Source organism: Pomacea canaliculata, linkage group LG7 (genome assembly GCF_003073045.1).
Source record: "Pomacea canaliculata isolate SZHN2017 linkage group LG7, ASM307304v1, whole genome shotgun sequence".
Taxonomy (NCBI): Eukaryota; Metazoa; Mollusca; class Gastropoda; order Architaenioglossa; family Ampullariidae; genus Pomacea; species Pomacea canaliculata.
The window spans coordinates 11,997,466-12,025,186 of NC_037596.1; the positions used below are offsets into that span (position 1 = coordinate 11,997,466).

Consider the following 27,721-nt stretch of genomic DNA (forward strand, 5'->3'; position numbering starts at 1 on the left):
ACTGCATCTATCCACTTTTCCACTCTGCCTCGACAACAGGTGCTGAAGGACAAGCTTTACATGGCGAAATTTGATACCAGTGAAGGAATGAATGAATGAGATACTAAAAGGAAGACTGCAAAACTAAAGTTAAGAGCCGAACTCACCATCCGTCTCCGTAAATTCGGATCTTAACTTTCATGAACATGTTCTGATACTTGTTTCTCATGGTCCTGATTTCATTAACCTTGTGTGATGTGTCCATACGTGAATGATGGTGACTTTGTGATGGACAATAGTGCACTTCACGCGCATTAAAACTAGCAACAACGCCGGACTACCGGCCCTCTACAAATCCATAGAGCGCTGAAACAGATGTCGACAAATATTTGGTGTGCACAGGAACATAATGTTCTGCCACAAATACCATCCGGACTGGAGGCCTTGCGAATATTCACTCGCTGAAACCGCTCCGCAAACTACTCATGACAAATCTCAACCTTCTGTACAGGGTGAAGAGAACTACGCACATCTTTCATTTGCACTGAGATGTCATGAGACTCGATTTTACTCCGAACTGTGTTTACTCCTAACTGTGTGCTTTACTCCTAACTGTGTGTTAAATGTCTGTGTGAGTATGTATGCCTGCCCTTGTGAGCGAAGAAAAATTTGTTCTGGGTATCCTCGACAGATAATAAAGTTTGTTTTGATTTGATTTGATTTGATATCATATCAAACACTTTTGTGTGAGCCAGAAGCAGATTATGTTGTGGTTAACGACGCACAATGCAAGAATAAACTTAAAGAAAAGTATGTAAGAATTTAAAGAAACTAATTCACACTAATTGTTGGGATATTTATGATTTAGCCGTTTCCAAATATGTCACGGGACGGGTGGCTTAACAACACACTTACGCCAGACATTCTTTCAACACACAACAGAACGATTTCCTGAGGCTGCCCACATCATGTTCATTTCGTTGTTGAATAACTCAGTACTTTACAGACTACAACACAAATAATCATTTGTAAACAACTCGCCTTAAGACAGCGTTCTAGAGGTGACGAAACTCCAAACGATACATTCAATGTTTACATCCGGGGCACTCCCCCGATCAGTCTCAACATAATAAAATCTTTCACATCAAGAATGAAGATTACACGCCTCTAACACAAATACACACATACATACATACACATACATACATACATACACATACATACGTCCTGGCCGTGACGTCAGGAGGTTCCGGGGTTACAGCGAAGGTACTCCGTGGTGACGTCACGGGGCTACGATGCTCCAGGCCCTCGTGCTGCTGGGTGCTGGACCAGAGGTGATCAAGGAATGGTCCTGGGAGGCGATCTTTCTCATCCAGAAGAGCTCCTGTTCTTCAGTCCATACTATTAAATCCTGTAACTAGAGTTTACACTATACTACCATTCTAAACAATGTTCTGCAATCCACACATCTTTCTCTCATATGTTCGTGTTTACAAGTTTGAAACCTACTTGAGTTTTAAGACTATTCCATAACCAATAACAGAAAAAGATATCATACCTGGTCAAGGCGAGGTTAATCCACAAGAGGTCAGAACCGCGCCTCATCAAGCGTGGATGAACACTACCCTGCTCTACTGTGTCATCTCAACTCGGAGATTTACAAGTCGTGACTCAGAACACGGTATGCCGGGGCTCAGTAAATTTCTGACCTCGTTCGCACCCAAAATCTACTGGTGAACTAGTTTCACCAAACACTTCGTCTTACGGTTAACCTTTTCCCATCTAAAGTTCTCATTCGTTCTCTAATACATTCAAGATACAGTTGCAGTCCGTAAGTCGCAAAGGGGTTAAATTAATCTGAAAAACACGGAGGCACGGACTGATCCGTGACAAAATAATTCAAAACTACTCTCTTCACACGCAGTTGTAATATGTATTGACAGTTGAAAACCCTTCACTATTATCATTAACAAAACCAACCCCTCTGCCATTAATCAATCAAATATTTTACCGTCTAGCTACTTACTTTCTCTTGCCTGATCCCTGTTGCCCGCAGACAGCCTGACAAAAGATAAATTTAGAGTTCAACAACCTAGTCTACTAAAAGACAAAGCTAAATGACAACCGATAATTTTTTACTTATATTTCTTTCTTTTACAATTCAGTAGTTAACAAGTTAAAAAGTTGAAGAAGTAATGTGTTGGAGTAGTAAGTTCCTTATATTTATGCCAATAAGGAGGAAAGCAAAAGTGTGTGTAAAGCCATTTATCATTATTGTAAAACTGTTATAGACGTTAAGATAGCATGTATAAACAGAAAATGCAAGTGGAAAAGTATACTTTTTCATTTTTAAGAAATGTAAGCGTCAAGCAATCTTTCAAAAGGCTCTAATACTGACATAGTATGATAATAGGCATAATATATACATATACAGTGTAAGATAGTGAAAGAGGAAGACAGTGAGAGGGGAAGTTAGCGGCATACAATATCAAAGGTCATGCCTTCTTCCGCATGCACACATTTGGATAACAAGCACTTCATCAACGTAAGCTCAAATAAGAACAATTTTATATAAAGTGAGCAAATCTTTAATATGTAGGTACAACGATTTTAACTTAACAAGTATTGTATATAAAAGCCCTAATAGTGCACAGTGCATATACTTGTTTCTCCCTTTTTATTTCCAAAGATAGACAAGACAAGAAAGCAAAGTGATCTCATTGAATTCTCAATCAGGATCAAGACTTAGAAATGAATCTGCGAATATATTCCTTAGGGCGGTTCTATTCCTTGTGGGTATTATTTGTTCAGTCTCATTGCAGCCATTCTGAAACCGAATATCCTATCAAGAAGCCTGCTTGTATTTCATTGTTTCCCAAGTGTCTTTAAGGCAGCTTGGATCCCGCTTGTTGACCCTTAGTTCAACACTTTGTTGAAATTGTTCCCCTTCTTGACCCTTAGTTTGATACTTAGTTTAAAGTGTTCCCTGATCCTGGTTGAATCCTTGAAAAATGACAATTACTGACTTCAAATAAATGGTTTAAACTTTAAGAAGTTTGAAGTTTAAGGAATGAATTAATGCTCGTAACTGTAAATCAGCTCAGTACATAAGACCTGTTCCAACAGAGTGACTGATGCCTTTATGTCTACTCTCTTATAGCACTCAGCACTCACAATATTTTTCCATTTAGAAAGTTTACTTATACAAATGTATCTGTTTATTTTTATGATAAATTCGCAAAAACAACTAAAATTTAGTGGAACTCTCATTGTCAAGATTAAGCATACATACCTGGTCCTTTTACCTGATAAATAAAACAAGGCAAGATCATATTAAATAAAAAACCTGTTTTAAACTGATAATACTGATTGTGTCTATACGTGTTTAATCTAACTTGTGAAATTTTGTTTTGACCAGATGGCATGACCTGCGTATGAGCCTATTCATAGAAACTTACTTTCATATTCTACTATCTAAATAGACGGAAAATAAAATGGGAAAAGACAAAAAAACTTTCAGAATTTGTTTTATAGCATGTTGAGCAAATTTTCTCTTTACACTCTCAGATCCTTCAGAGAAATGGGAAACAAAACAGGAAACTATAAGAAGAGCTTAGGTCTGGTGACAATGGCTAAAATGTCTGCAACTGGCCCTAGTCTGAAGTAGGGAATAGGGTGTTTGATGTTATTTACATCTTTTACCGTCTAACCACTGATTTCATTTTTTCATGAAAATAAGTTTACTAAATTTCAAACTGGTTACAAGGTTTTCAGTACCCCTATCTCTAAGAGATTTGAACACATCACAAAAATGATAATAAATTGATGGTTTAAAAAACAATTCTAAGTTCTTTTTAAAGTTGTTGCTAATGTAATACGTTGACTGTAATGTTCTCATACAAACCTCCAAAGCCTCATTTGTTGTCTTGGAGTGCCAAATATTAATCACACCAAGTCGACCTATTTCCTACCCTCTTTGGTATGTATGTCGACTTTTGTTAATGAGGAACAACAAAGACAATTTCTGTTGTTTTTCAAACACATTAAAGCAGCAAACACCTACCTCCTTTTTGCTTTTTGATCCTCTGAATGGCAAAAAAGACAGCAATTGTGAGAATTGCAGCACAGGATAGCACGCCGATAATTGTAATAAGCCTTGAAGTAGTCTCTGTGTAGGCAAAAATAATTTTAAGACAAAGTAAATTTGTGAATGTTATAACTTTAATATTTAAGCTACAATTTTTGCTCAGGGTTTCTCAAAGAAACTAAAAACAAAGAAGTCATTGTTGTGGATAAACCATAGTTACCTTGTATTGTCATATACTTTAAGTTTCATAAAGAAAGCTGTTCGGAATAACACTTAGATTTGTGGACACACACAGACACACACACACACGTATTCTAATACTAATATGCAATGCAAAGGGACTACAAGGGTTATATTTTTATCCTTCTAGAACCACTATTTTTTCGAAAATAATTATCATTGTATTTTCTTAACAGTTAGATAATTTTGGTAAATGTAACATAGAAATACATACCAGAGGAGGCAATAAATGTCAGTACTATCTCTCCACTGCCCATATCATTGGTAATATTTAATGTCCAGTTGCCCAGGATCAACTTCACTTCATTGTGAAGAGTGATGTTTAAAGTCAGGTTCGGCGGAATACCATGAAGACTACAGTTCACTTTTTGTCTCAAGTTTTCTTCTGTAGAGGCTCTTGTCAACAGACATCCACTGAGTGTTGTCGAGTGAGCTTTGATATTGAATATCACGTGATCATTTACATCTGGATACACGAATTTTGGGGCCATGTCAGTAAACTGTGGAGGACCTGAAAAGCAATGCTTGACATCCAATACTTTTCCGCTTTTATAACGTACTGCCTAATATTTCTTTTTAATTTTAGAGGTTGTCGTACTTACTACTGTTTCAGTGTTCTTTTATTCATTGAGTTCAACAAAAGTAAGCTTTACAAAACTATATCCACCAATACGTAAATATGTGCCTATGATGTAAAAATTGCTCGACATACAGATGTATTACAATATAGCCCCACCCGTACGATCTTGGACCTACAAAGGAATTATTTGTATTATAAAACTTTCACCAATGTTCCTTTTGTACTTACATCTTACAAGCAATGATACAAATTTATTTTCTGTAGACCTGTTTCCTTCACATCGGATGACTGGCCAGTCTTCTTCACACGAAACAGCCGCTAGTGAGTGGATGATGTGACTTTCATCTTTAGAAACATCTATTTCACCTCCATTTCTGTCTAACAGACGAAAGGTAGTTGGAGGGTTTCCTTTAGTAAAAGCGCAGTAGACGCTGATGTTCTGACCCACGTCAGCAATAAAAGTTCCTTTACTCTCCTGTCCGTTGACAGTTAGATTTGTGACGTATGAAAGTGCTGGAACAAAAATCATCATCATCAATCATCATCAATCATCAATCATCATCAATCATTATCATCATTATATTGTTGCTGATGGTAGGATGATGATGATGATGACGACGACTATTTCCAGTACTCTCACATTTTTGCCAATGTTTGAAGTTTGAGCAGAGTCCAATGGTTAATTCAGTGGTTCTTTTTGTCCTTTTCGTTGATTTTTGTAATATTCTAGGAACATTTTCACATTTTTCTTCACCACTTAACGCAATATATTTGTAACTGGTAAATGATTCGATGTAGTCTACTTATTAATATAATGTTAAGGCTATGACACGAACCTTTTAAAGTAAAATTCTTTGAATCGACATGTGAAGAAGGTGAGTAAAAACTAAAATTAAAATGAGTCGAAACAAGTCGAGAAGTTACTGACAAGACAACAACGCCGTATACTTGAGACAAGAGACATAAGATCTGAGATGTACTAACAATTTATTATTAGTCTTCTAGCTTGTCCCTTTAACCAACAAAGCAAAACCTCGTGTTTTTTTTTTCTCTCTCTTCTTTTCCTACAATGTCTGGAATTTTCTTCCCCTGGTGGATCTTTTGTGACCATACCCTTCTTGAAATAATTTAATAGGTTAATGTTGTATTAGTCAATACGTTTAATAACATGTTGTAATAGTTCATGTGAAAGTGGGAAAGTGTGTAAACTCAAAGCTTTGCTAGTGAGGGTTAGATAAAAATCTCTAGAGTTACAATTCTTTTCTTTGAAGGAAAAATACGTGTGACATGTTAAAGTAGTAAGGTAGACTAACCACAAGCAGTAATATGTAATGTTTTACTCCTGTGTGTATACGACCCATTTTCTTTCCACCACCATTTCCATTCAGTTTCTATGTGTGATGTGTTCACTTTGCTGTACAGCTCCACGGGACCAGCTGGACTGACACAGCGGAGTAACGTTCCAGTTGTGACGTCACACGTGCCGTTAATAACAGTTAACCGTCCTTCGTCATCGGCGATGTATTTGTCTGTTTTGACTTTCACGGTTAGTCTGTAGAGTGTGTCTGATGTCTCACAGCCTGAAGTATTCAGCCAGAAGGTTAGGTTGACGAAGTCGTTTTGCTTGATACACATATTTTCTGACAGGTGAAGAAATTCAAGCACTGCACCTGAAAAAGAAAATAAAAACAAATCCAGCACTGAGCGAGGAGAGAGCTCTCTTCCTCTGAACTAAACTATTTATCAGAGATACACTATAAAGTAAAATTCATATCACAGATTGGAAACGAAGGCAATATATGAGAAGATCTCACCTGGAAAATATGAACGTCAAAAAGTTACTTAACAGGCAATGGCCTCTTTAAATACTTTTCCGGAAACTTGTTGTAGTCAAGTTAGAATAAATGCGTAGCAATGAACTTTTCTATTAATATTTTATCAGCCGTTCTGATATTAGCTTTCAGCTGGTTCTAATGTGCTTCCGGCAGTATTCTGCCAAAGTTTAAAGTATTACTTCTTTTATTCCGGTAACAACGCCAGGTTGTCCATTTTGTCGCTCAGGTTTTCATCAGCTACTAAAACTGTTGAATATTTCTTTTTTGAGCAAATATATTAATAAGCAAAGATCACTTTTATGGACAAATAACTCTTTCTTATTTAAAAGTAATTCAGTATGCTTTTTATGTTATGCCAGTCCCTGTAAATATATCCAGACTTAAACGTGTAAAATAAACTCACAATTTTCCAGGTGTGTATAAGCCACTGTAATAAACACAAGCAATGTGAACAAACTTGTTAGTACAGAGCGTGGTTGAGACATCTTGAATTGAGCTACAAAAGTGGTGTGGATGCTCAACTCGGAGCTAGTTTACTTATATTCTTGTTCCTTACGAAAGTACAGAAAATCTCATTGCTAAAAGCAATCTTCTTCCTTAATGTGAGTGCTTGTGTAGTGCTAATGTCTGTGTAACATGAAACCAAGCGCTGGACACACAATTATCACTGATTTTCAGAAAGGAAGCAAGCCTTTCTAATCTGGACGAAGTTGACCCTTAAGCGAGTAAATGTAGGCAAGAATGATGAGCCTCCACTTCTGATCTCATAAATGTTACGAGTAATCCAGAGTGATTTGGCATTCCAAGATCCTTTTTTGCATATAAAAATTGTTTTGTCTGGAGCTTTCTTAACATTCAACTCATTGACAATTTACCAAGACTTCAAAAATTCATTTTATCAAAATTTATTACATGAAGATCCTATCTTTAGTGATTTTTCGATTTCTCATTCATATTTCTGTATTTTGGTTTTTATAGACGGCTGTCAATTGCTTTACTCTAAGTTGTTCTTTAAGTAAAGCTGTGTCTTGTCAATCATGTTTGGGTATATTTTATTACACTTTCTGTCCGTTAAACAGTTTGCTATTAATCTAAAGAGAAGGAACTCTAGAAAGTAAGAACAAAACGGCAACTGTGTTATGTCCCTTACGTTTACTCAAACTCGCGCGTCAGCGAGATATTCCATGGTTTGCTGTAGTGTTTGAAATAGCATTCATATGATATACCATACAGTCGTACCTAAAAAATTTCCGAGAAATGTATGAGGATATACTACCTCAATGTATAATTCAACTTTATAGGCCACCAAATTTAGTAGACCGCGTAGGAATTAAAAAAAAAACTCTTCCATTAAAATCATTTTGCTACATTTTTCACAGTTTCTGACCTCAGAGCCTTTTAATGCAGTGGTGACACGTGAGTATTTTAACCATTAAGCTAACCAGTCCTGCAGGCGCTGTATTTTGCCTGCTTTTCATGGTAGAAAACGGCCACCGGTTCCGCAGTCACGTGCTCATGGGGAGGTAAGCCACAAAGAAGTCGGTGGAGGGTGGGGGGTAATGATGGAGGGAAGAAAAAGCTTTCCCCGCCGAATCCTCTCGCTACAACCTCGAAGAAGTTTCATGTTACATTGTCTGTGCTGGGATTTTAATAATAAGAAAAGGAAGCGATTCACAGACATATTTGCTTTACGCACGCGATCGAAGCCGAAAGTTCATTTAAAGAGATGATATAAGGAAATGGTTTTAAATGTGAGGTTATCAAAACATGTGTGTAGGACAGCTATAGCCTCCGATCGCTCAATCACTGTTACCGAAAGCGCAATATGGGGCTACCGCTACAAACGTACGTATGATTACTTTTGTTGAGTTTCATGCTCTGAGCAGGCCAGTTCTTAGCCCCCGCGGGGCCCGAGGCAAAGGGCATGTGCGGGGCCCTCACGCCACGATCACACGGTTTTAGTTGGGATCTAAAGTCACTTTTTTCCTCAGGGATATCTCGTCTTTTATCATTGACAGTACGCTGCATACACATTACAACATAAACCTACGATTAATTTATTTGTAACGTTTGTCAATAGGTTACAACGAATGGAACCCTACAGTCTGCAGTCGTAGTTGAGGTTGAGTTGATGGGTTTGCATCCGCCATTAAGTAACACACAACACACACACCGACACACGTACATGCGAAAGACATTCAGATTTAGTAACCAAATAACATAGCAACACGTAAACATACGGCATAATATAACATGTAAGTTTTCAACACTAAAAAATATTTACAAGTGAACGTTCCTGGCCTTCATTGAAGCAAAATCATCAATCAGTTCACTGAATTCTAATTCCCGAGAAACACTGTTCTCGATGGAGAGTATGGCCACAGGCCATGTTCCTCAGCCGATCTTGGCACATCGTTGACCGCAGGTAAGTTTTAATTAATTTCAGCTTCGAGAAACTTCGTTCTCCGGAAGCTACTGTCACAGGTATTGTGAGGGCAATTCTTAAAGCAATCCATAAATTCGGAAAATCGACTGATCGTCCTTTAATGGAGAGGAAAGTCAACATCTTACGAAGGTCTCCATGCACAGAATCTGGAAAAACATACTTCAATACGTCCATTTCCTCGGCAAGCACGTATCCATCGACATCTCGGCTTTCTCCATGTGTTAACACATCTTCCAAATTCTTCCCACATGACTTCAGCACCGACTTTGGCAACTCCTTGAAGTTGTAGATAAATCCAAAAATTTGATTATGATTCCTTAATTGTTCAAATCTTCTTTGAAGAGACGCAATTGCTGTATCCACTATCATGTTGAAGCAGTTGATGCGGAAATCCTCCTGGGCATTTCTTCCTCCTACATCTTCTCCTACGTATTGTTCGTAATCAAACATTCTCCTTCTCTTTCTAATTCGTGTAACTTCAAAAACTGGTTCTGTATCCAAATCCTCTGCAATTTATCTTGCATTAATCAGAGAGCTTGAAAATCCATTTTGACGATAATCTGTCAGCCATGTGCAAATGCCCTCCAAGCCATTTAGTGCATCTGAAAAATCCGTAGTCAGATACGGCTGACTACACTTCCATATGCCTAGTTACCATATCAATCAAAAGCGCGGGGCCCTAGGCAGATGCCTCGTCCGCCTGCCCCTAAGCTCTGGCTCTGAGAATGATCGAAGCGACAAAGAATTTTTCGTCTGTACTCTAAACAAAACCACAATTAATTGATCCGACTGTTAACAGCAATAACAATAACAACCAACTTTATTAGGGCAATTTAAATGGAAGGTGAGCTCTGTTTCCAATATATATTTTTAAAAATAATATATATATACGCTGTATCGATCATTCCCATGCACACCTACACATCACGCGCACACACACACACCGCCGACAATTGATCTGAAGTCTGTGGCAGACCGAGCAAACAGATGGTGCAAACTTCAGGCTTGAAAACACCTTATTTCATCAAAATAAAAGTTTGACAGAGAATTGAGAAAATCTTACTAAGATTGCCGGAATACTAAATATATTTATCATAGATTAAGTGCAGATTAAAAACTGTTAATGATTAAAATAAGATTTGGGCGATTTAGTAATAAACGCTGATAAGAAATTCAGCTGGAAGCTCCGAGCTGTATGAGACGCGGAGTTTGTCTGTCAGAAGGGTAACGAGCCTCATTTGCACATCATGTGATACGTCACGTGAACCAAAATCGAAAATAGCTCTGGGAAGTGCAGGCCAGCAAACGCTGCGCGTTGACAAAGCAGGCAGCTCGTCAGACCTCGCCTGCTGAGGAAAGCTGTGAGAAGAGGGAGGAAAAGAAGCTAGGGAGCATTATTGTGAAGGCTTGCTCTTTACCTCAGCAAGTATTTTATTTAGTTCTTTTAAATTCTGAGTGTGTTCATAGAACATCTTCTCGTTCAGGTACCATGGAGGGCATTGGATCAGAGTTCTCGCCGCGCTCGTCGTCCGTGAGTACCGATGATCCGGACTAAAAAGGGTTCTAACAAACCCTGTTCCTGGACATACCGACCGGTCTGTGCTGGCATTTTTGTTCGGATTCATCATCTTAATATCTGAATTCACTTTCAAAAAGACAAAAGCAACAGAAAGAAAAATGAAAAATATGGTGCTCACAACAACAGTCGCTGCATGGTTATGTGTGCAGGCAGTTTATGGTCAAGGTAGGTTTCTTTCTTTCCTTTTATAGTACTGTAACCGGACTGACCGACACCTCTCGCTAGCACCCTATGCTACACTTTAGCGCCAAATCAGTCCGTTCCTCTTTGTCGTTCCAGGGAAGAGGACGGAAGTTCCCTAGGAGAATTTTCCTCTCTACGAAAATTCTAGCTCTCGTTAGTCGGATGCGTCGTCTAGTTTTTACCTGCCTCGCGTTGTGTTCTTTTTACCTATACCTATCTCTTGCACGCACCCGAACTACAGCCGACCTAGGAGTCCACAAAAGACCCTGCTTTACTTTCTAACTACACGTAAAGTGTCTTTTCAGTCGGTGCGTCAGTTCCGCCGGACCTTCTCGTGTGTTTTTTTCTCTTCTGCTGCTGTTGTCACATCTACATACATGGACAGTACACAAACCTCACTCGCGTTCACACGGCAGAGACATGCGTATGCGTATGACACACTAGCACTCGCTGACACTAACACGCTCACACGAGTACTTACAGTTCATAGACATAAATTTATTTACAAAATACACATCTACCAGCAAAACAACTACCAAACTTAACAACTACCTACCTACCTATCTATCTAGAACCTAACACCTAACTCCGGGGGGTGGGGAAGAGACTGAGTGCCAGAAGCCGCTATTGCCAGCGGACCAGATGCCTTGCGGCACGATGGTACTTCTCGCTTGCTCAACTCCCAAAGGGGGGAAAAAGGGGGAAAAGAGACTGAGTGTCACGAGCCGCTATTTCCAGCGGACCAGGGGCTTCGCAGCCCAAAGGTACTTCTCGCTAACTCAGACTCGAAACGCTCTTACTGCTCTACCAGCAGGACCAGTTCTCGTACCGAGAGGAAAGGCGCGGGCGCTTTGTTGTTGTTGTTTAGTAGGAAAGTGCTTCCACCTTGCGGCGATTTCGCACTATGGGGGGGGGGGATTGGTGTTTTACGCCGTGCTAGCAACTGAGGCTATATTACGGCAAGCAGCCAGCCCTGTAAACAGATGCCACGTGCAGAGAAAGAACAGCTTGCCCGAGACGAGAAATGAACTCTGGACAGCCAACCTTCACTGCATTGGTGACAGGCGCTAACCGTTGCGCCACCGGACCGCTTAGGCGTGGGCGCTGCTCTACGCCCGCATTTTGTACAGGGCAGCTTGGGTACCACGTCACCCGCAGTTGCTGCCTGTCTCGCGCTGCGCGCCGCTCGCGCGACCACGCGTGGGGTGGAAGGGGGTCTGGGGTGGAGTGACTAGGCACTGTCAGCAGTACCACTGACCTAAACAGCGCTCCCGCTACAGTGCTATGGAATATGACACGCATACACACGCACACAGGACAGGTACAGGCTTGGCGGTGGGGGATAATAACTGACCGGGTGAAAACTCCGTCACCGAAGGAGAGCGGGGGGCGGGTCGACTAGTGACAGGATGTAAGTGCGGGTATGTGTTTGGAGGGAAGGCGTTGAATGCTGTCGGGCCGCAGACACCGCGACTGCCGCCATTTTCCGGGGGCAAGAACGACACAGCGCTGGACCTCTGGCGGCATACGACAGGAAGAGCAGGATGCTGAGGGACCAGCACACAAGACAGGCGCTGGAAAGCAAGCGGCAGTCAACGCAGCACAATCCACCCCCGCCGAAGACTGGAATGCAGAGGTGAGGAAGCTGTCGGCCGACGTGCAGTCGTTGCGACGTCAACTGCAACAAGGTCAAGGCAACGAACCTGCGGCTGGCAGACCGCCAAACCAGCGGCCACCACGCTCCAGCTACGAGGACAACGGGCCTTCATGCTTCAGGTGTAGTGGCAAGGGCCACATCAAAGTGGGGTGTGGCATGAACATTGACCATCTGCGCAAGCCCCTAATCTACAGGCTGTCCTGCAGAAAGGGGCAACAGGTAGACCAACATACGCCGGCGAGAAAACATTGATCAGATCCAGCACGTGTGTAGACGTACACATCGAAGATGCTGCCATGGCAGCGATACTGGTAACAGGTGTCACTGTATCTACGATTCTGGAACCAGGGGAACAGATGGTTGCCAGGCTACACGTGTAAAGGACGAAACTAAAACAGGGAGAAAACGGACTCTTCACCACAACATGTTGCTATCAGTGAGCGGAATACTACAGGATGTGCATCAACAAGAAGGTACGAGGGATCACTCGCTTCATCGGAGGCAACGAAAACTACGCCGCCCATTAGTCTTGTTCTAATGACTTGTCAACTGAAGGTCGTTTTTAATTTTACAGACCGAAAACGAATGACAATGTTTTAAATGTACTAAACCAATCTGTCTTGAGCTTCAACACTGCTTCAAAATAGGGTTAATATGGACCAAATACCACCAAAAACATCATTGAGGCAATATTGATTGATGCAGGTTTTACTTGAAACCTTGGGCAACGATGATTGGCCCAAGATTGGTATATTGTTATATTGTTATATAGACTGGAACATACCGATGGAACAAAATGTAACTAGCAGAGCACACATAGCTCCATATTACTGGCATGAAAATCATGAAATGATTAACATGTGTGATTTATTTTTTTTCATATTGATTACAGAAAACTCATGTAGCGTTCATTGCACAAAAGAAGGTTGTGCCAAAAGAGTCATCTGCAACTTCAGTGATATTGTCTTAAGGGAGAAAAGGGAATTCATCATTTCACTACGTGCAGACTCTGGTGACGGTAAACGCTTCATATCTTGGTGTAATTGTTAAAGTTGTTGAAGAGTTGCTATGAAGTTGCATATGCACATGCATGTAGGCACACGAATACGAAAAGAGAAATAGCGACAGATAAAACGTATTTAACCTTGTGTCAATATATAAATACTTAAACAACAGGAAAGAAGATCACTAAACGTATACAAAGTGAAAATGTCTTAGAAGCGATTGAAATAGCAAATACCTTAAAACACAGACACACGTGTTTTAAACTTCACTTCCGTTTTATTTTCATAATTCAAGCCAACAGTGGCACATAATACAATTTTATTTTTGTTGCAGAAATGATTGCAGACTGTAACTGGGTGCGATCAGGGAAATTTGACTGTGACCCTGCAACAGGCTACACCTGTGATCCGCAGCTTTCTGTTATTTTTAGTGTCAACATAACTAAACCTGAAAAATGTATAAGATCTGGTGAATTTTTATTTGAAGTTGCACATGAAAAACCATTCAGTTGTAAAATTGCACCAGGTAAGCAACGGTCTTCTTGACATTTACCTGTTTGATGATAACTGTAAAGTTCTTTCAGTAAATTTATTTTATCAAGGTGGCTAAAATTATTAACATGACCACTGCATGAAAAATGCTCATTTAAATACAAGTCATGCGTAAAGAAAAAGACCAAACTTCATTAGTTTGCAGTTTCATTTCCTTGTAAAAGAGCCTGAAGTACCAATCTCTGTTTGTAATATAGATTTCACTGCCGTAAATATTTATTTAAACCAGGGATGCCCAACCCACGGCCCGCGGGCCATATCCGGCCCGCGAAACTTCTGCCCACAGTGCAGGAAATCGGCATGTTAGTAATAAAAAAAGACCTAAAAAAAAAAAAGAAAAAAAAAAGGAAGAAGAAGTATTTATCCCTACGTAGGGGCGTCTCTCAATCTTTTTTTCGATGGACGAACATTTCGATTCAGTGCTCCGACTTGGTGTCTCTACGATGCAGCCGGACATTCAGAAGTTGGTTTCGGGTGAACAACTTCAAATATCCCACTAATTACTACATAGTAAATGGTAAGTACAACTTGTTTCTAATAAAAATGGTATCTGCTCTATTTTTTTTTTTTTTTTTTTTTGTACTTGTGCGGTGAAGCGGCCCGTGACACGCATGTCGGAAATGTGTATGGCCCGCAGGCCGAAAAAGGTTGGGCATCACTGATTTAAACTATAATTTATTTAACACAATCAAATTTGTTTGCCTTCTGTAGTCTCTGACTCTGGTCTCTTAAAACGTTTCATAGTTGTCATTAAACCTACAATATACAGAGTTTATCTATTGTGCACACCGTGTGAGTTTGCATAAGAACGAAAACGAGAATGACAGAGATAAAGAATGTGAGTATTAAACTGCACGAGTGCTATATATTTACCTCTTTAACATTGTCGTTTTTCTTATAAGATGTCATGTTTTACTTTAAATTGTAATTATTTTTTTAATTGTAATCTATTGTAATCATACCAAACAGTTATTCTTTTACAAAGCAGTGCAAGTTCTTTCTGAAGAGAAAATGAACTCAGACAATGCTTCAGCAAGTACAAATCATAAAAGTCCGAACAAATGTCGGAACAGCACAAATGAGAATGAAAATGGTAAGCTTGTTAAATAAAACAGTACAAGCTCACAAATATCCGCAGACATAAATTTGCAGGCACACACTTTCTCTTTCTCAAACCTCTGTATTCATCTCCTTCACTATTTTTCTCACAAACTCATGGATGAGAAATGAGATTATATTGATGATCCTATCTGTAACTGGCTACGCGATACACATTTTTCTTTATTTTAATCTTTCCTAAGACCTTAATCCATTAATAAAAAAAACATTGCTAATGCTATTGTTGCATTTTATTTCACAATTTATTCTTGATAGAAAGTAGACCTTTTAAGTTGTTCTCTTATTAATATACTTTAAAGTTGATATGCTACTTTATACATTTTTGTTACTTACAAAGTAAATATTCAGCGTTTGGTTATTCAGCTCTTTCACCAACATTGCGTTTCATTCGTAAAGAGATATGACATGATAAATAATGAAAGTAGAATTTTAATCAGATAGGAATGATGGATAGCTTGATGACATCAGAATCCATACTGTCCGTTTTGTCTACAGGACCAAACCAAAATAAGAGAAGTACCGATGAAAGCGAAGATCGATGCCAAGAAGGCGAGTATTTTTTAATAATATACTTTGTTTTAAAATAGATTTCTTTTATACACAAAATCACTGTATCATTTTTACTAATAGTGAAAAAAGTAGCTTATAAACTTAGAAAAAGTAAAAGCAAACTTTAAGTTTGATGATGTTTGTCAGAAGAACGCACCAATTACCAGCATATAATGTGTGGCAGGTGCCTCAGAACAAGAAAGTAATACTGGGATGATCATAGGTGTGGTGTGTCCATGTCTATTAGCAGGCGTTGTGGCGTCGTTGCTGATTGTTAAGCGGAGAAAATTGGTGACCTTCGTCAGAAAACGGTAAGTTGACAGTGTTTTAATCTATGCTTTAAATGTTTAAGTCTTAATGAAAAGCTGAAAGTTGTGTTTCACAGCAATAAGGCTTTAGATCAAGTCTCTTGTCCTTTCTCAAGAAAGCAAGAAAACATCCTAATAGAAATGAAATGTGTATACGAGCGACCATTAGTAGACAACTACTAACGCACAACATTCTTACAATAATGTACCTGATACAATGACGCAGGTACATAGAACAACCTAGCAGATATAACCAAATACTCAAAATGTCCACACTTCGTCACATGTAGCTGAAATTGTTGATATTAATTCCTTATTTATTCAGAAAAGGACATAAAGGAACGTGTGTCGAAGGCCTGGCTTATAACCCTGCCGTCAAAGACTTTGAAAACAAATTTTTGATGCCAGAGACAGCGGATTCTACTAAAGCAGACACACTGAAAGAGACAGATGGTTAGTATAAATAACATAATACTCTCTCGAATTGGGAATAGTATTTCAGAATAAGGGTGAATGATGTATGGGATTATGTAACTAGTTAGTAGCTGGAGCTTCTTTCTCTGACGTATTTAGTGTGGTTTGTTTTTTGTTCAGGGTGTGTAAACAAATATGTATACGAATAAAAGAAAACAAGATCTGCGTGTGAACATAAAAAAATAACAAAAAGGAAATGTTTGAAATGTGCGTATCTTGATTCTTTTACATCGAATCATTAAAAAAAACACTTTTGCTTATAGGATATTAAAAAGGGAACTCATGCAGCCCTTTTCTACATCATTTGACCATTTTAAATGAGGAATGTAATATTTAAGTATACTATTAAATTGACTTTGTAGTGTTGCTAGCAGATACATGACTTAGTTTAAAATATGAAGCACTCATCTTTTTGTTTGCAGATGTATCTTAGGAGCTGTGCCCCTTGGCCTGCAAGCAATCCCGAACTGAACATAAACATCATAAACATGAATCCTACAGAACAGGATGCGGCGTGTGATGTCAGGTTACTTCACTACGCTTCTTCTTATGATGGGGATGACAATGACTGTGGAAGATTGTCAAAACACACGTAAATCATCCCTTAACTAAATTAAAGGATAAAAGAACCCAGTGTGCATGAAAAAATTAAAGCAAAGCTAACCGGACATCGGCAACTTTAAGACCTCAAAAGCTTTTCCAAGAAGTATTCAACATTTCCTTTCAAATCCGAAATCATTTAAAGCATCCAGGTGATGCAAATAAACATGTATCTACTTTTCATTTCAAATGAATTTCAGGAAAAACTGAAACATAGAAAGATTTCACAGGCATGTCCAGTGTTCACGTACAGTGCTCATTCGTGTTCATCACATGAGGTGTTAAACCTTTAATATCAACAAACGATTGACCAGAGAAGGCGTGGATGTATGCAATAAAGTTAGTGGTATATGAGTTTTCGTCGATGAAGAAAGGTATTTTGTATCTAGCACAAATTGAAGAAAAGTGTTTTGAACAATAAATGATTTTGTTATATAGGCAAATAGCAAACGCTACATCACTTATAAGAATCTTTACAGACATGAACGTTTATATTCACCATCTCACAGAACTGTGATCAACATCATCAATTACCAGTCTTCCTATTTATATTGAAGTGCATTTTGAATTGACTGATAACATTCAGCTGTTTGAAAAGAAGTTTGTGACCAGCGCCTTAATCAACTGTTGTTGTTTTTATTGTGAAGTGTACATTTATACATTATTAAAGTAATTTTTCAAAGTTATATCGATTTATAATCCTTCTAAATATTTGACTGCTTATAACTACATGGTCCCCTTTGTTTCACCACGATAGGATCACAAATTTTGTTTATTTCTCGTGGTCTGTTAGCTGTTTTATTGCAGTTTCCTCCCGTTCTCTTTTATTTTATTTTTACTGACATTTTTTTTCAATATTAAGAAACGTTTTACTGTGAGAAAGACTGTTATATGGATCCCGTTCTCTTTTAATGCTTCTGTAAATATTTACATGCAATAATATAAACTGATGTATTTTAACGAATGAAAACACCTGATGAAGTTACAAATAATTCTTTTAATTTATACGCCTAGTTACAACTTTCACTTGACACCTCTAATAAACTTGTGTAGATGCGCATGTAATTTGCTTTTTTGAATAATCGCGGATATGATTGATGTCTAACCCTTTCCCATACAGACCTTAGACTTTTATTTGATATTGTTCATATTATAGATTTTTCTGATGTCAACCAGGGTTACTTAGGGTTCTATGCTCTAGTGTACTGTCACGAAGAAATTAATGTATTTTTTTGTGGGTGCATTTCCTTAATCTAGTTAACTATATATATATTCAAAAGCAGTTGCCATTGTTAATACATAATCCTCGTGTAATATCATTTCACAAATTTATTCTGCATCATTGTTCCCCTCTTTGGGGTTAACTAAGTTTGTCATTAGACATTTGTCACAGAGTAGTTTGTCACAGTAACTATTTTAAAAAAGAAATTCGGAATTGCAAGCTGTTATCTACGCATGAATCGCACTCAAGGTACACTCACGCTTACTTCTAGTGCAGCTGTTCTTAACCTTGTTTGAGGTACCGAACCCACAAGTTTCCCATGCACATGCACCGAACCCTTCTTTAGTGTCATCACGAATTGCGGGTGTGTCTTGACCTCCGTGGCGGAGGCTCCGCTGAACCCCTGAGACCGACTCACCGAACCCCTAGGGTTCGATAGAACCCCGGTTAAGAACCACTGTTTTAGTGTTATGCTCAAGGTGATTCATCACTGAATCATGTGATCAACGCATGCCTAACCTTGTCCTAGTTCACAAAAGCCTGGTGGAGTCCAACCATATGTGCATAACGCCCACATCATGATTGAGCACTATTCAAAGTTGTACAGATATAGTAAGAGCAATCAGCTTAATGATAGACAATTAGCATACTGTGCAACTGGCCGTGGAAATGCAATTTTATACATTGGTATAATATTTTTTTCCTCTTTTCATTTTTTAACACACGCGCGCGCGCGTGTACACACTCCATCTGTCATTAGTTGTAAAACTACCTTTATTGTGATCTCTTTTCCTTGGAAACATAGCACAGGTTCACACAATACAATACAACTTTATTGACTCCCAGTGGGCAATTCAAAGACCAGTTTACACTTCAGTGAACACCGCTGCCTGCTATTTGAAATCTTTCATCGCTGTTTCATGAGCCGTTTGAAAGCATTAACAGCAGAACACAAAGTATTCTTGTCTGGTCACATCCGTAGCTGAGCAGCGCCTACGTCATCCTTAGAAACAGAAAAGAATAACCTTTCACAATAGGTCAACAGTTTAAAGAGTTCCTTATGATTGAGGTATCTAAATCAACAGAGGGGCAGACTGCAAAGGAGTATATCTTGACAGTCATTGTCGATTGTCATTTGATAACAAACACTTGAATGTCATGTCCCCTGCCACGCTACACTCGTGATACTCTGGCGACCTTTCACAAGAACCGAAGTCACCGAATACACTTCCTGCATAAGTTTGGCATTTTTCATTAATGCTTGCCAGATCATGTGACAACGACTGTTTTTCATTGTCCATCAAGTACAAGAACATCCAAATGGTTTTGTACCAGTTTGATACGACATGCACTGAATAGCATCAAGCCTAGAAATTCTTTAGATACATTCTAGTATTTTAATTACATAATTATGATTCCCGGTAACCTGGTACTATGTGCCTTCTTTTTTATATCATTTTGTTGCAGTTTGTCGACTTTTGTCCTTTTTGTGTATTTGTAAAAATCTGACCTTTCTTAGTACCAACCTCTTTTTTCTGTTCTCTTTTTTCTTTCTTACACACTTTAAATTATCCTTTCTACTCCACCGAGGTAATGGGGCTTTTAAGTTTAAGTTGGAGGCTTTCTTCTTGCCAGTCTTTTTTCACACACTTTCAGGCTTGTTTTCTTTATGCAAAATCACGATATCCTCAGTTTTTGTTACTTATTTTCTCTTTGCATTGTGTTGTTTTTTATTCATCATCATCACTGTTGTTTCCTCTTTCGTAGTTCATATGATGTTTGTTTTCCTGACCCTCGAATGCTGCCTTTGTCTCGTTCTTGTTTTTCAGCACTAAGAGCATGCTTAAGAGTGTCAGTATGCGCTTTAAAAATTCTTGCATTTATTATTAGTAGTAGACATCAGCTATTTTATGTATGTTGGGGTTAAGAATGACAATTTTGTTTATAAATATACACGAACGGGACGCACCAGATAAAAATATGACCTAGCTTGATGTACAGTCCTGCCTCCTTTATCCTCTAGTGCATAAAAACTCCTACAAAATTAATTTTCCAACTATTTGATCATTGGAAATGGTCGACCCACGCGGAGCTCTACTCAAAGATTTGAGAAACTGCCAACACTCAGGGTAAAGGTCTAAAGTTCTTTTCAGCGACGAAGTGGAAAATAATTTCTTACGTGTATGTCTCCGCATGCTCACCATTGTAATGGACTAAATGTATTTGTGTCTGTTCGTAGCAATGTACACATTATGTTTCAATATTAAAAATATAAGCTCTCTGCTATCAATGTAGACATTGAGCTCAATTAACCTTTTGGTGAATTGCTTGAAGACGAAACTGAGTAAGCATTGCACTTAATACTGGAAAACCAAAATATATATGCATATTAGTGCCGGTTGGCAGGTAATCCTTTTTTTAACCTGCAAATTTGAATCTGAGTTCATCGTGTCTGTGTGAGAGGTCAAGGGTCACTTTACCTTACTCCGCAGTCTCCAAGCCAATCAGACCATGCAGCTCAGCTGGTAACTTAAATTTCAAAATATAACCTTAGTCATTTCACAACTCTCTGCGCTGCACGGGTGAGTAAGAAAGAAAGAGATTGGATTTCTGTGCTCCATGGACTCACAGCTGCCAAGAAACCGCATCCGTGTTCATAATCCCAACATCATATCTCGGGACATGTTAATACTGATGGATTGCCCCGCACGCATGCTATGATCAACTCAAACACGTATTAAATGGAAGCTTAGGTTTAAATTTCTCATTATGTCTAAAAAACAATCTGTAAAGCAGGCGTATCAAACCTTATACAGATTCCACAATATAGGCAATTTTGTATGTGTGTGTAAATAAGTGTTTTAATGCGTGAGCATCACATCAAGGCCAGGTCAGAAGAATAAATAAATAATTGAATATTTACAATAAATTATTTATAATAAATTACTGTGATATGACAGCGATATTCACAGCAGCATAGCATAAAATCTGTGATGAAACAAATAATATTTGTGTGTATTTTTCCCTTTAAAGACATGCAAAAGGGTATTTGTTGGTAAATGAACTGGCATGAATTTGGTTGTTAAGAATTTAAGCTGGTTTTTTATAAAAATTGACAATCATTTGAAAGGCGTTTTTAAAAAGGCAAAGGCAAAAGGAAATGAGTCAGTGCAGTGTCAAACCCAAAGCAGGAAAATGTTAGAAACGTGATGTGGAGAAAGATGGGGAACCGTATTAAATGTATTTCGTGTCTCGAACTGTTCAAGTTTATCAAATTATTTAGTATATTTCATAAATCTGTATTACTGAACTTTAAATCACAAGTCTCTTGTTTACGGACGATCATAGGTGGGCCCTCGTGAGTATCGTGGCGAGAAATGTAAGAGACTGGCGTGTGATCATTGTTTATACTGTTCCCCTACAAAATTCTTTTAACGTATGTGGTAAGAGTTCCCCAGGGACAAAGCAAGTTGGAGAGAAGACACAGAAACATTGTAATACTTCGCATTTCTTTATTTTTACACTGCTTCGTTTTTGATATATTTCGCCTTCTTTCTTTCTTTTTTTTTTCTTTGCATCCACCCCTTCTATTTGACATAAATCCACACACACACAAACACACAGAATATGTCTTTACTTATTCAAATGACGATTTTAGCAGAATAAACTTAAATCGCTTTGAATAAATTCCGTGTTTCCTAAGTTTCAAACGTCGAGCTATGGTCTCATGAAAGGTTTTGATTTCTTAAAAGACGGAAGTGTCAGCTTACATCAAGGAAGAAGAGAATTTTAAATTTTGCTTGCTACATGGTTTGCCTGCATTTGGCTTGTGAAAAATGATAGCTTGGAGTCGATCTCAGGGAGAACTTTTATTGTTCAAAGAATTTCAAGATGCCTAAAACGCGTTGTGTGAGCAAACCTATGTTCGCATTTCTCGTTTTTCAGACAGTGATTTATGCACAGCAGGAAAAGTGTGAGTTTATTTTGTACATTTAAATTTGGACATACTTTCAGCATCGACATTTCATAAAACAGAAGAATAACATGCCCTACTGGGAAAACTATAATTTGTATGCAGCAATTTGCTTGCCTATTTATCTGTTATCCTGAAAATGTAAAATGTATAATTCGAGTAGAAAAAGTTTTAAAATCTTTTTAACAGTAGTTATTTTAAAAAGTAAATTAATACTTAATTTCAAATTTGAATGTGCATATTTTTCTTAATGGGTGTTATGTAAATACATCATAAAATGACAAACTGATATTAGTACAGTTATGAATGTCTTCAATTTCTCATTTAAAAACTTTTGCACACTCTTTGGTAGTAAACATAGTTTTCAATTTTCTCACTAAGCAGACTTTTGCCCCCATTTTAAGAAATGACTGAGGATGGGACAGACCATCAATTTGTTTTTTGTTGTTGTTGTTGTTGTTGTTGTTGTTGTTTTGGAAATAGATGGCAAACAAGTAATGTTACCTTTTAATGAAATGTAAAGACTATTATTTATTTTAAAAAATCACAGTTGAGAGGGATTTATTATTTGTTAACCTACTATATATATAGATGACTAGATTTTCTTAAATTTAGATGATATTTCATTCTAGATAAAAAAAAATTAGTGGATCTCATAGATTCATAACCAAACAGGCTATTTTAGAAGAGCTACGGTCTTCTTACTGTTATTTTTTCTAAAGGGAGATGAATGTAGGACGTCCTTTTTCAGGTGCGGTGCTAGAATTTCCACACTTTACAGACACCATTTGGGTCTACAAACACGACTTCGTCAACCTGACCTTCTGGCTGAATACTTCAGGGTGTGAGCAGTCAGACACAGTCTACAGACTGTCAGTGAAGCTCAAAACAGACAAAAACATCACCGACGACGATGGACGATTAGCTGTTATTAACGGCAGGTGTGACGTAACAACTGGAACGTTACTTCGCTGTGTCAGTCCAGCTGGTCCAGTGGAGCTGTACAGCAAAGTGAACACATCGCACATCGAAATCGAATGGAAATGGTGGTGGAAAGAAAATGGGTCGTTACAGACAGGAACAAAACATTACATATAAGGCTTTATAGTCAGTACTATAATACATAAAACTTCATATCATATTTTTCTTTGTCTCATTCTTTGCTCTCCCACATTAAAATTCTCTCCAAAAATGTACTACAACTGATATTTTCAAATATTAGTCATTTGTAGCCAAACACCACCATATTTAACAGATTTAACTGTTAGACCTTATTTTTACTCATTTAAAAAACATGTGATTCATAAGTGCTGAGTAGTTGAACGCTACAGAAAGTAACCCTCACACAAACTTTAAGGATTGCATTTTTTCGGAGAGATAGTAACTATTTTAACAATTAGCTGGTAGTCGATATGAAATCGGGAAAAGAGGAACAACCTTGTGTGACAGAGAACTTCACATTTGCAGACAACAACAACAACAACAACAACAAACAATAATAACAACAACAACAGTAGTAGTAGTAGTTTAATATTACATCTATTGCTGGTAATGTCCTCTTTCTTTCTATTTGTTACTGTTGTTGCAGACCCACCTACTGTCAAAAATCTTACTGTAAACGGACAGGAGGTTAACGGTACTTTTATTATCGACGTGGGTCAGAACATCAGCATCTTCTGCGCTTTTGGTAAAGGCAACCCTCCAACCACCTTTCGTCTGTTAGATGGAAAAGGAGATGAAATAGTTATCGCTAGGGAGGAAACACACATTATTCATTCTGGCGGCTGTTTCATGTGAAGACAACTGGCCTGTCGTCCGGTGTGAAGGAAACAGGTCAACAGAAAACAGATCTGTATCATTGCTCCTAAGATGTGAGTACAAACTTCACCGAACATTGGCAAAATGTTTTCTACGAATTATTCAAAAATCTGCGTGTAAGAAACACTGGTGACTTTGAGTGAAGAGTTTGAGCAATGCTTAACTTTATTTTAGTCAGATGATTATGAAAAAAACCTACAGAATCAAAGCATTATAATGACTTCCAAAAATGACAAAAGCTATCAAGTCTTTAACGAAAACTATTTAATTTGTTCTTTGGTTTTTCAGGTCCTCCACAGTTTACTGACGTGGCTCCAAAATTAATAGATCATGACCTGACTGATCATGTGATTTTAAATATCAAGGCCCACTCGACAATAATCAATGGATGTTTCTTGACCCCTTGCATCTTCAACAGAAACTACTCGACGAAAAGTAAACTGCAGTCTTCATGGTATCCCGCCAAACTTAACTCTAACCATTCTTCTTCAAGACAAAGACAAGTTGATCCAAGGCAACTGGACATTAACTGTCACAAATGAAATAGGAACTGGAGAAATAGTTTTGACTTTTTTCAGCATTTCAGGTATATATCTCTATAATATAATTCTAAAATAGCCTGTATATAATTTTCAACTGGAGAAAATACTCGCCTCCAAAAGTTACGAGTTAACCCTTCTTCCACAAATAGCTAATTTACACTTAATATATTTATATTTGTAAGTACACTGCCTATACACTGCGTGTAAAAATATATTCACCATGTAGATGTTACTTGTTCTAACGAATATTTCTCTATGACACTTTAGATATGACTTTATGACAACCATTTTTTTACATACTAAAACTGTTTATTGTTTTATTCACAAGCAGGAAACAGAAAGTATAACTTCTATATTTGGAGAAGTTTGAACATGTGTACTTTGTGTCAAATCCGTTTTTGTTGTTACAGGGGATGATCATCAATTCATGGTAGTTACTGGGGTACTCTGTGGTGTTGCAGTCCTCACTGTTATTGTCCTTGCCATTCTGAGGGCCAGGTGGCATAAACATAAATACGGTAAGTTTTTCGAGTAATTTTTGGACTTGATGTTGATGTATTCTTGTCTTTCGTCAATTTTTTACCAAGAGCTTGAAGAAAAAAAGCTTATAAGTTTAAGCTTTTCTTCCTTTAGCATAATGACATGAGACGAATGGAGTAGAGAGAGAGAACAGAATACCAAGCAGAAAGCCTCGTTCCGTCACATCGCTGTCCTCTTTAGGACAGAGGCAACATGTTAGGTAATATGGTCACCTTTAGTCCGAACGGTGATGACGAATCTGTGGGCATCTACCGCTGTGTGCACCCACTTTTAACCCCATTAACGCCGTTTTATGTCGCCTCCTTTCGTCGTGTGGGCCAGAGTGAGGGACGAGTCGTTGAGGTTAGTGGAACAGTGGGGATGACCATAGCTTCAATGTTTTACAAGCCCTACTTCATGTATCATCACTCGGCGGAACCTGATGTCTCGGTGATGTTGCAAAACATGAGACCCTCTCAAAGATAGTTCTGCAGGGATACATAGGCGAAAAGCGCTGTCAAAAAAAGAGAGAAAGAGAGAGAAAGAACTGGCTGGCGAATGTGAAAAGTTGGACAGGTTGCCCAATGACAGACTTTATAGACGTCACAAAGTCCGACACAAATTGCGAGCCTTTTAACCCCCTGAGTCTCATCTGGTCCCCCTTCCTCATATATTTGTCTACAATATCTGAGATATTTCAAATAAACTCAAATTTAAAAACAAAAATTTTCTTTGTTCTATGTCATTTGCTAAAAGTTTTTTTTAAGAAAAAAAGTATGCAGGGCATGGCACAAAACCATTAATTCAAGCAAGCATATGAAAATCATTCCAAAAGATTTCTCCATTATTTAACACCTTTTATCTTCAACGACAGCTTCTGCTATGATGACTACTGTGCATTGTCCATTAGCAACAAATAGAACATTAAGATAGCTTGCAGGAGGAGCATCTGGCAGTCATTACACATGGATGTTTGAATGTTGGGGATAGGGGTGGTGGTGGTGTGCCTGTGTATGCCTGCACATTGCTCACATGCCTTTTTTGTGTAATGTACATTTGTTTTTCTGTCTAATATTGCATGCACCTGCATATATGAATGTTTAAAAAACTTTGAGCTTAGCTGCTACTGGGAAATGGAGTTTTATATGAATTACTTGTTGTGTTGTTGTTATTATTATTGTTTAAATAACTATACAATGGAAATGTTTTATTCTGATGGTTGTCATGATAATAATTGATAGGTATAATAAAAAAAAACTAATAAATATTTAAATAATTACAAATATTTATACAACCACTGTCTTAGTATACCTATCCACTGACTGTACATTGGGAGCATATGAGCACCAATAACTCTTGCCTGTAACTGCCATCCAGATTTATATAGTTTTTATGCTCCAAAATTTATTTTTGATACCTAATGTGTGAACTGTAAGCAGCCCACATAATCTCAAATACAGCATGTATCAAGAAAAATTTCACTGTAGTGTTTCCAGTCACAGTGAGGAACTCAATGGTACAAACAACATGTTGCATTATGTTCCGCCAACTAAACCAAGGGCATTTAAATGGATTGCAAAAGGTTTTGCTAACCTGCCAAAGGAAATGTGTTACATACTGAAGTCTAATATTGATACTGAGAAAGAAGCAGTGAAGAACACCTATTAAAATTATGGTGACATTATTTGCTTGTCTGTTGTACAATTTAGCATAGAGATTGTTTGACTTGCATGTGGTTTGCTTTACATTGAAACATATATGCATAAAGGGGCTGTCAATGATTTCACAATTTTTTTTTTTCAACACACACACACAATACACTAAACACCATCTCCTGAATAAACTTAATTTTATTTTGCTACTTTGACTCAATCATAGATTATGATCTCATCCCTAGACACAAAATCATTTCCTCATCTTTGATGAATCCACAACAATGTAACCAACCATTCAAATTGATCGCAATCAGATTATTGTCTTCTTCACAATGTCATAATTTGCCTTCCAGTCCCTTTTACATAAAAGAGAACTCTATGTTTTACATTAATTTTGTTTACTCAGTCAAACAGATTTGAATTCAACTTAAGCTCTTTCCTGATATAGTTGTCTCTGTGCACCGAGACCAAATTAACTCCCTTTGACCACTAGGCACAAGAATTGAATCTAGGCAAGTGGGTATGAACTCAAATTTTCTAGAATAGAAATGAAAAATGTGGATTATACAGTAAACGTAAACAATTTGTATGTCGATAATTTGGTTGAATCAAGAGAAGTCAGTGACAAACACATTAGGTCTGTCAGTGGTTGAGGAGCTCTTAGCAGAGTTTGCCATGTTTTCATTTAACCTCACAAACACACAGTCTTACTAAGACTGACATGTACAGCTGCTAATCTTAGTGGATGTGAATATTTTTCCGAGCATACATATTTATAAAATATTTATGATCAAGCAGTT

The 27,721-nt window shown here is 37.9% G+C and overlaps 2 protein-coding genes and 1 long non-coding RNA gene across 4 annotated transcripts; 2 read left to right on the top strand and 1 right to left on the bottom strand.

Moving 5' to 3' along the window:
• Positions 1-931: 931 nt before the first annotated feature.
• Positions 932-7,266, bottom strand: LOC112569625. 2 transcript variants are annotated; one of them, XM_025247459.1, is made up of 8 exons: positions 7,125-7,266; positions 6,200-6,556; positions 5,115-5,399; positions 4,521-4,817; positions 4,043-4,147; positions 3,272-3,284; positions 2,006-2,040; positions 932-1,396 (listed from the first exon to the last, which is right to left on the bottom strand). In XM_025247459.1, the coding sequence occupies exons 1-8, from the start codon at positions 7,204-7,206 to the stop codon at positions 1,371-1,373; spliced, it is 1,200 nt and encodes a 399-aa protein (XP_025103244.1). In that variant the 5' UTR covers positions 7,207-7,266; the 3' UTR covers positions 932-1,370. The 2 variants fall into 2 exon arrangements, with proteins under 2 accessions (XP_025103244.1, XP_025103243.1); XM_025247458.1 differs by having other exon boundaries at positions 932-3,284.
• A 3,238-nt stretch (positions 7,267-10,504) lies between these two features.
• LOC112568565 lies at positions 10,505-17,025 on the top strand. Its single transcript, XM_025245896.1, has 8 exons — positions 10,505-10,911; positions 13,479-13,604; positions 13,925-14,116; positions 15,128-15,235; positions 15,757-15,810; positions 15,995-16,121; positions 16,444-16,571; positions 17,015-17,025. The coding sequence occupies exons 1-8, from the start codon at positions 10,845-10,847 to the stop codon at positions 17,023-17,025; spliced, it is 813 nt and encodes a 270-aa protein (XP_025101681.1). The 5' UTR covers positions 10,505-10,844.
• A 6,118-nt stretch (positions 17,026-23,143) lies between these two features.
• LOC112569628 lies at positions 23,144-25,343 on the top strand. The gene is made up of 3 exons (XR_003100488.1): positions 23,144-24,258; positions 24,494-24,791; positions 25,158-25,343. It is a non-coding gene; the product is annotated as an uncharacterized LOC112569628 (long non-coding RNA).
• Positions 25,344-27,721: the final 2,378 nt, after the last annotated feature.

Coding starts and splice junctions, on each gene's coding strand:
- LOC112568565 (XM_025245896.1), top strand. CDS start 10,845: ATGAAAAATATGGTGCTCACAACAACAGTCGCTGCATGGTTATGTGTG. Junction 10,912..13,478: donor GCAGGCAGTTTATGGTCAAG/GTAGGTTTCTTT, acceptor TATTGATTACAG/AAAACTCATGTAGCGTTCAT. Junction 13,605..13,924: donor ACGTGCAGACTCTGGTGACG/GTAAACGCTTCA, acceptor TTTTTGTTGCAG/AAATGATTGCAGACTGTAAC.
- LOC112569625 (XM_025247458.1), bottom strand. CDS start 7,206: ATGTCTCAACCACGCTCTGTACTAACAAGTTTGTTCACATTGCTTGTG. Junction 6,557..7,124: donor TTATACACACCTGGAAAATT/GTGAGTTTATTT, acceptor TTTCTTTTTCAG/GTGCAGTGCTTGAATTTCTT. Junction 4,818..5,114: donor TGTATCATTGCTTGTAAGAT/GTAAGTACAAAA, acceptor ATTGCTTTTCAG/GTCCTCCACAGTTTACTGAC.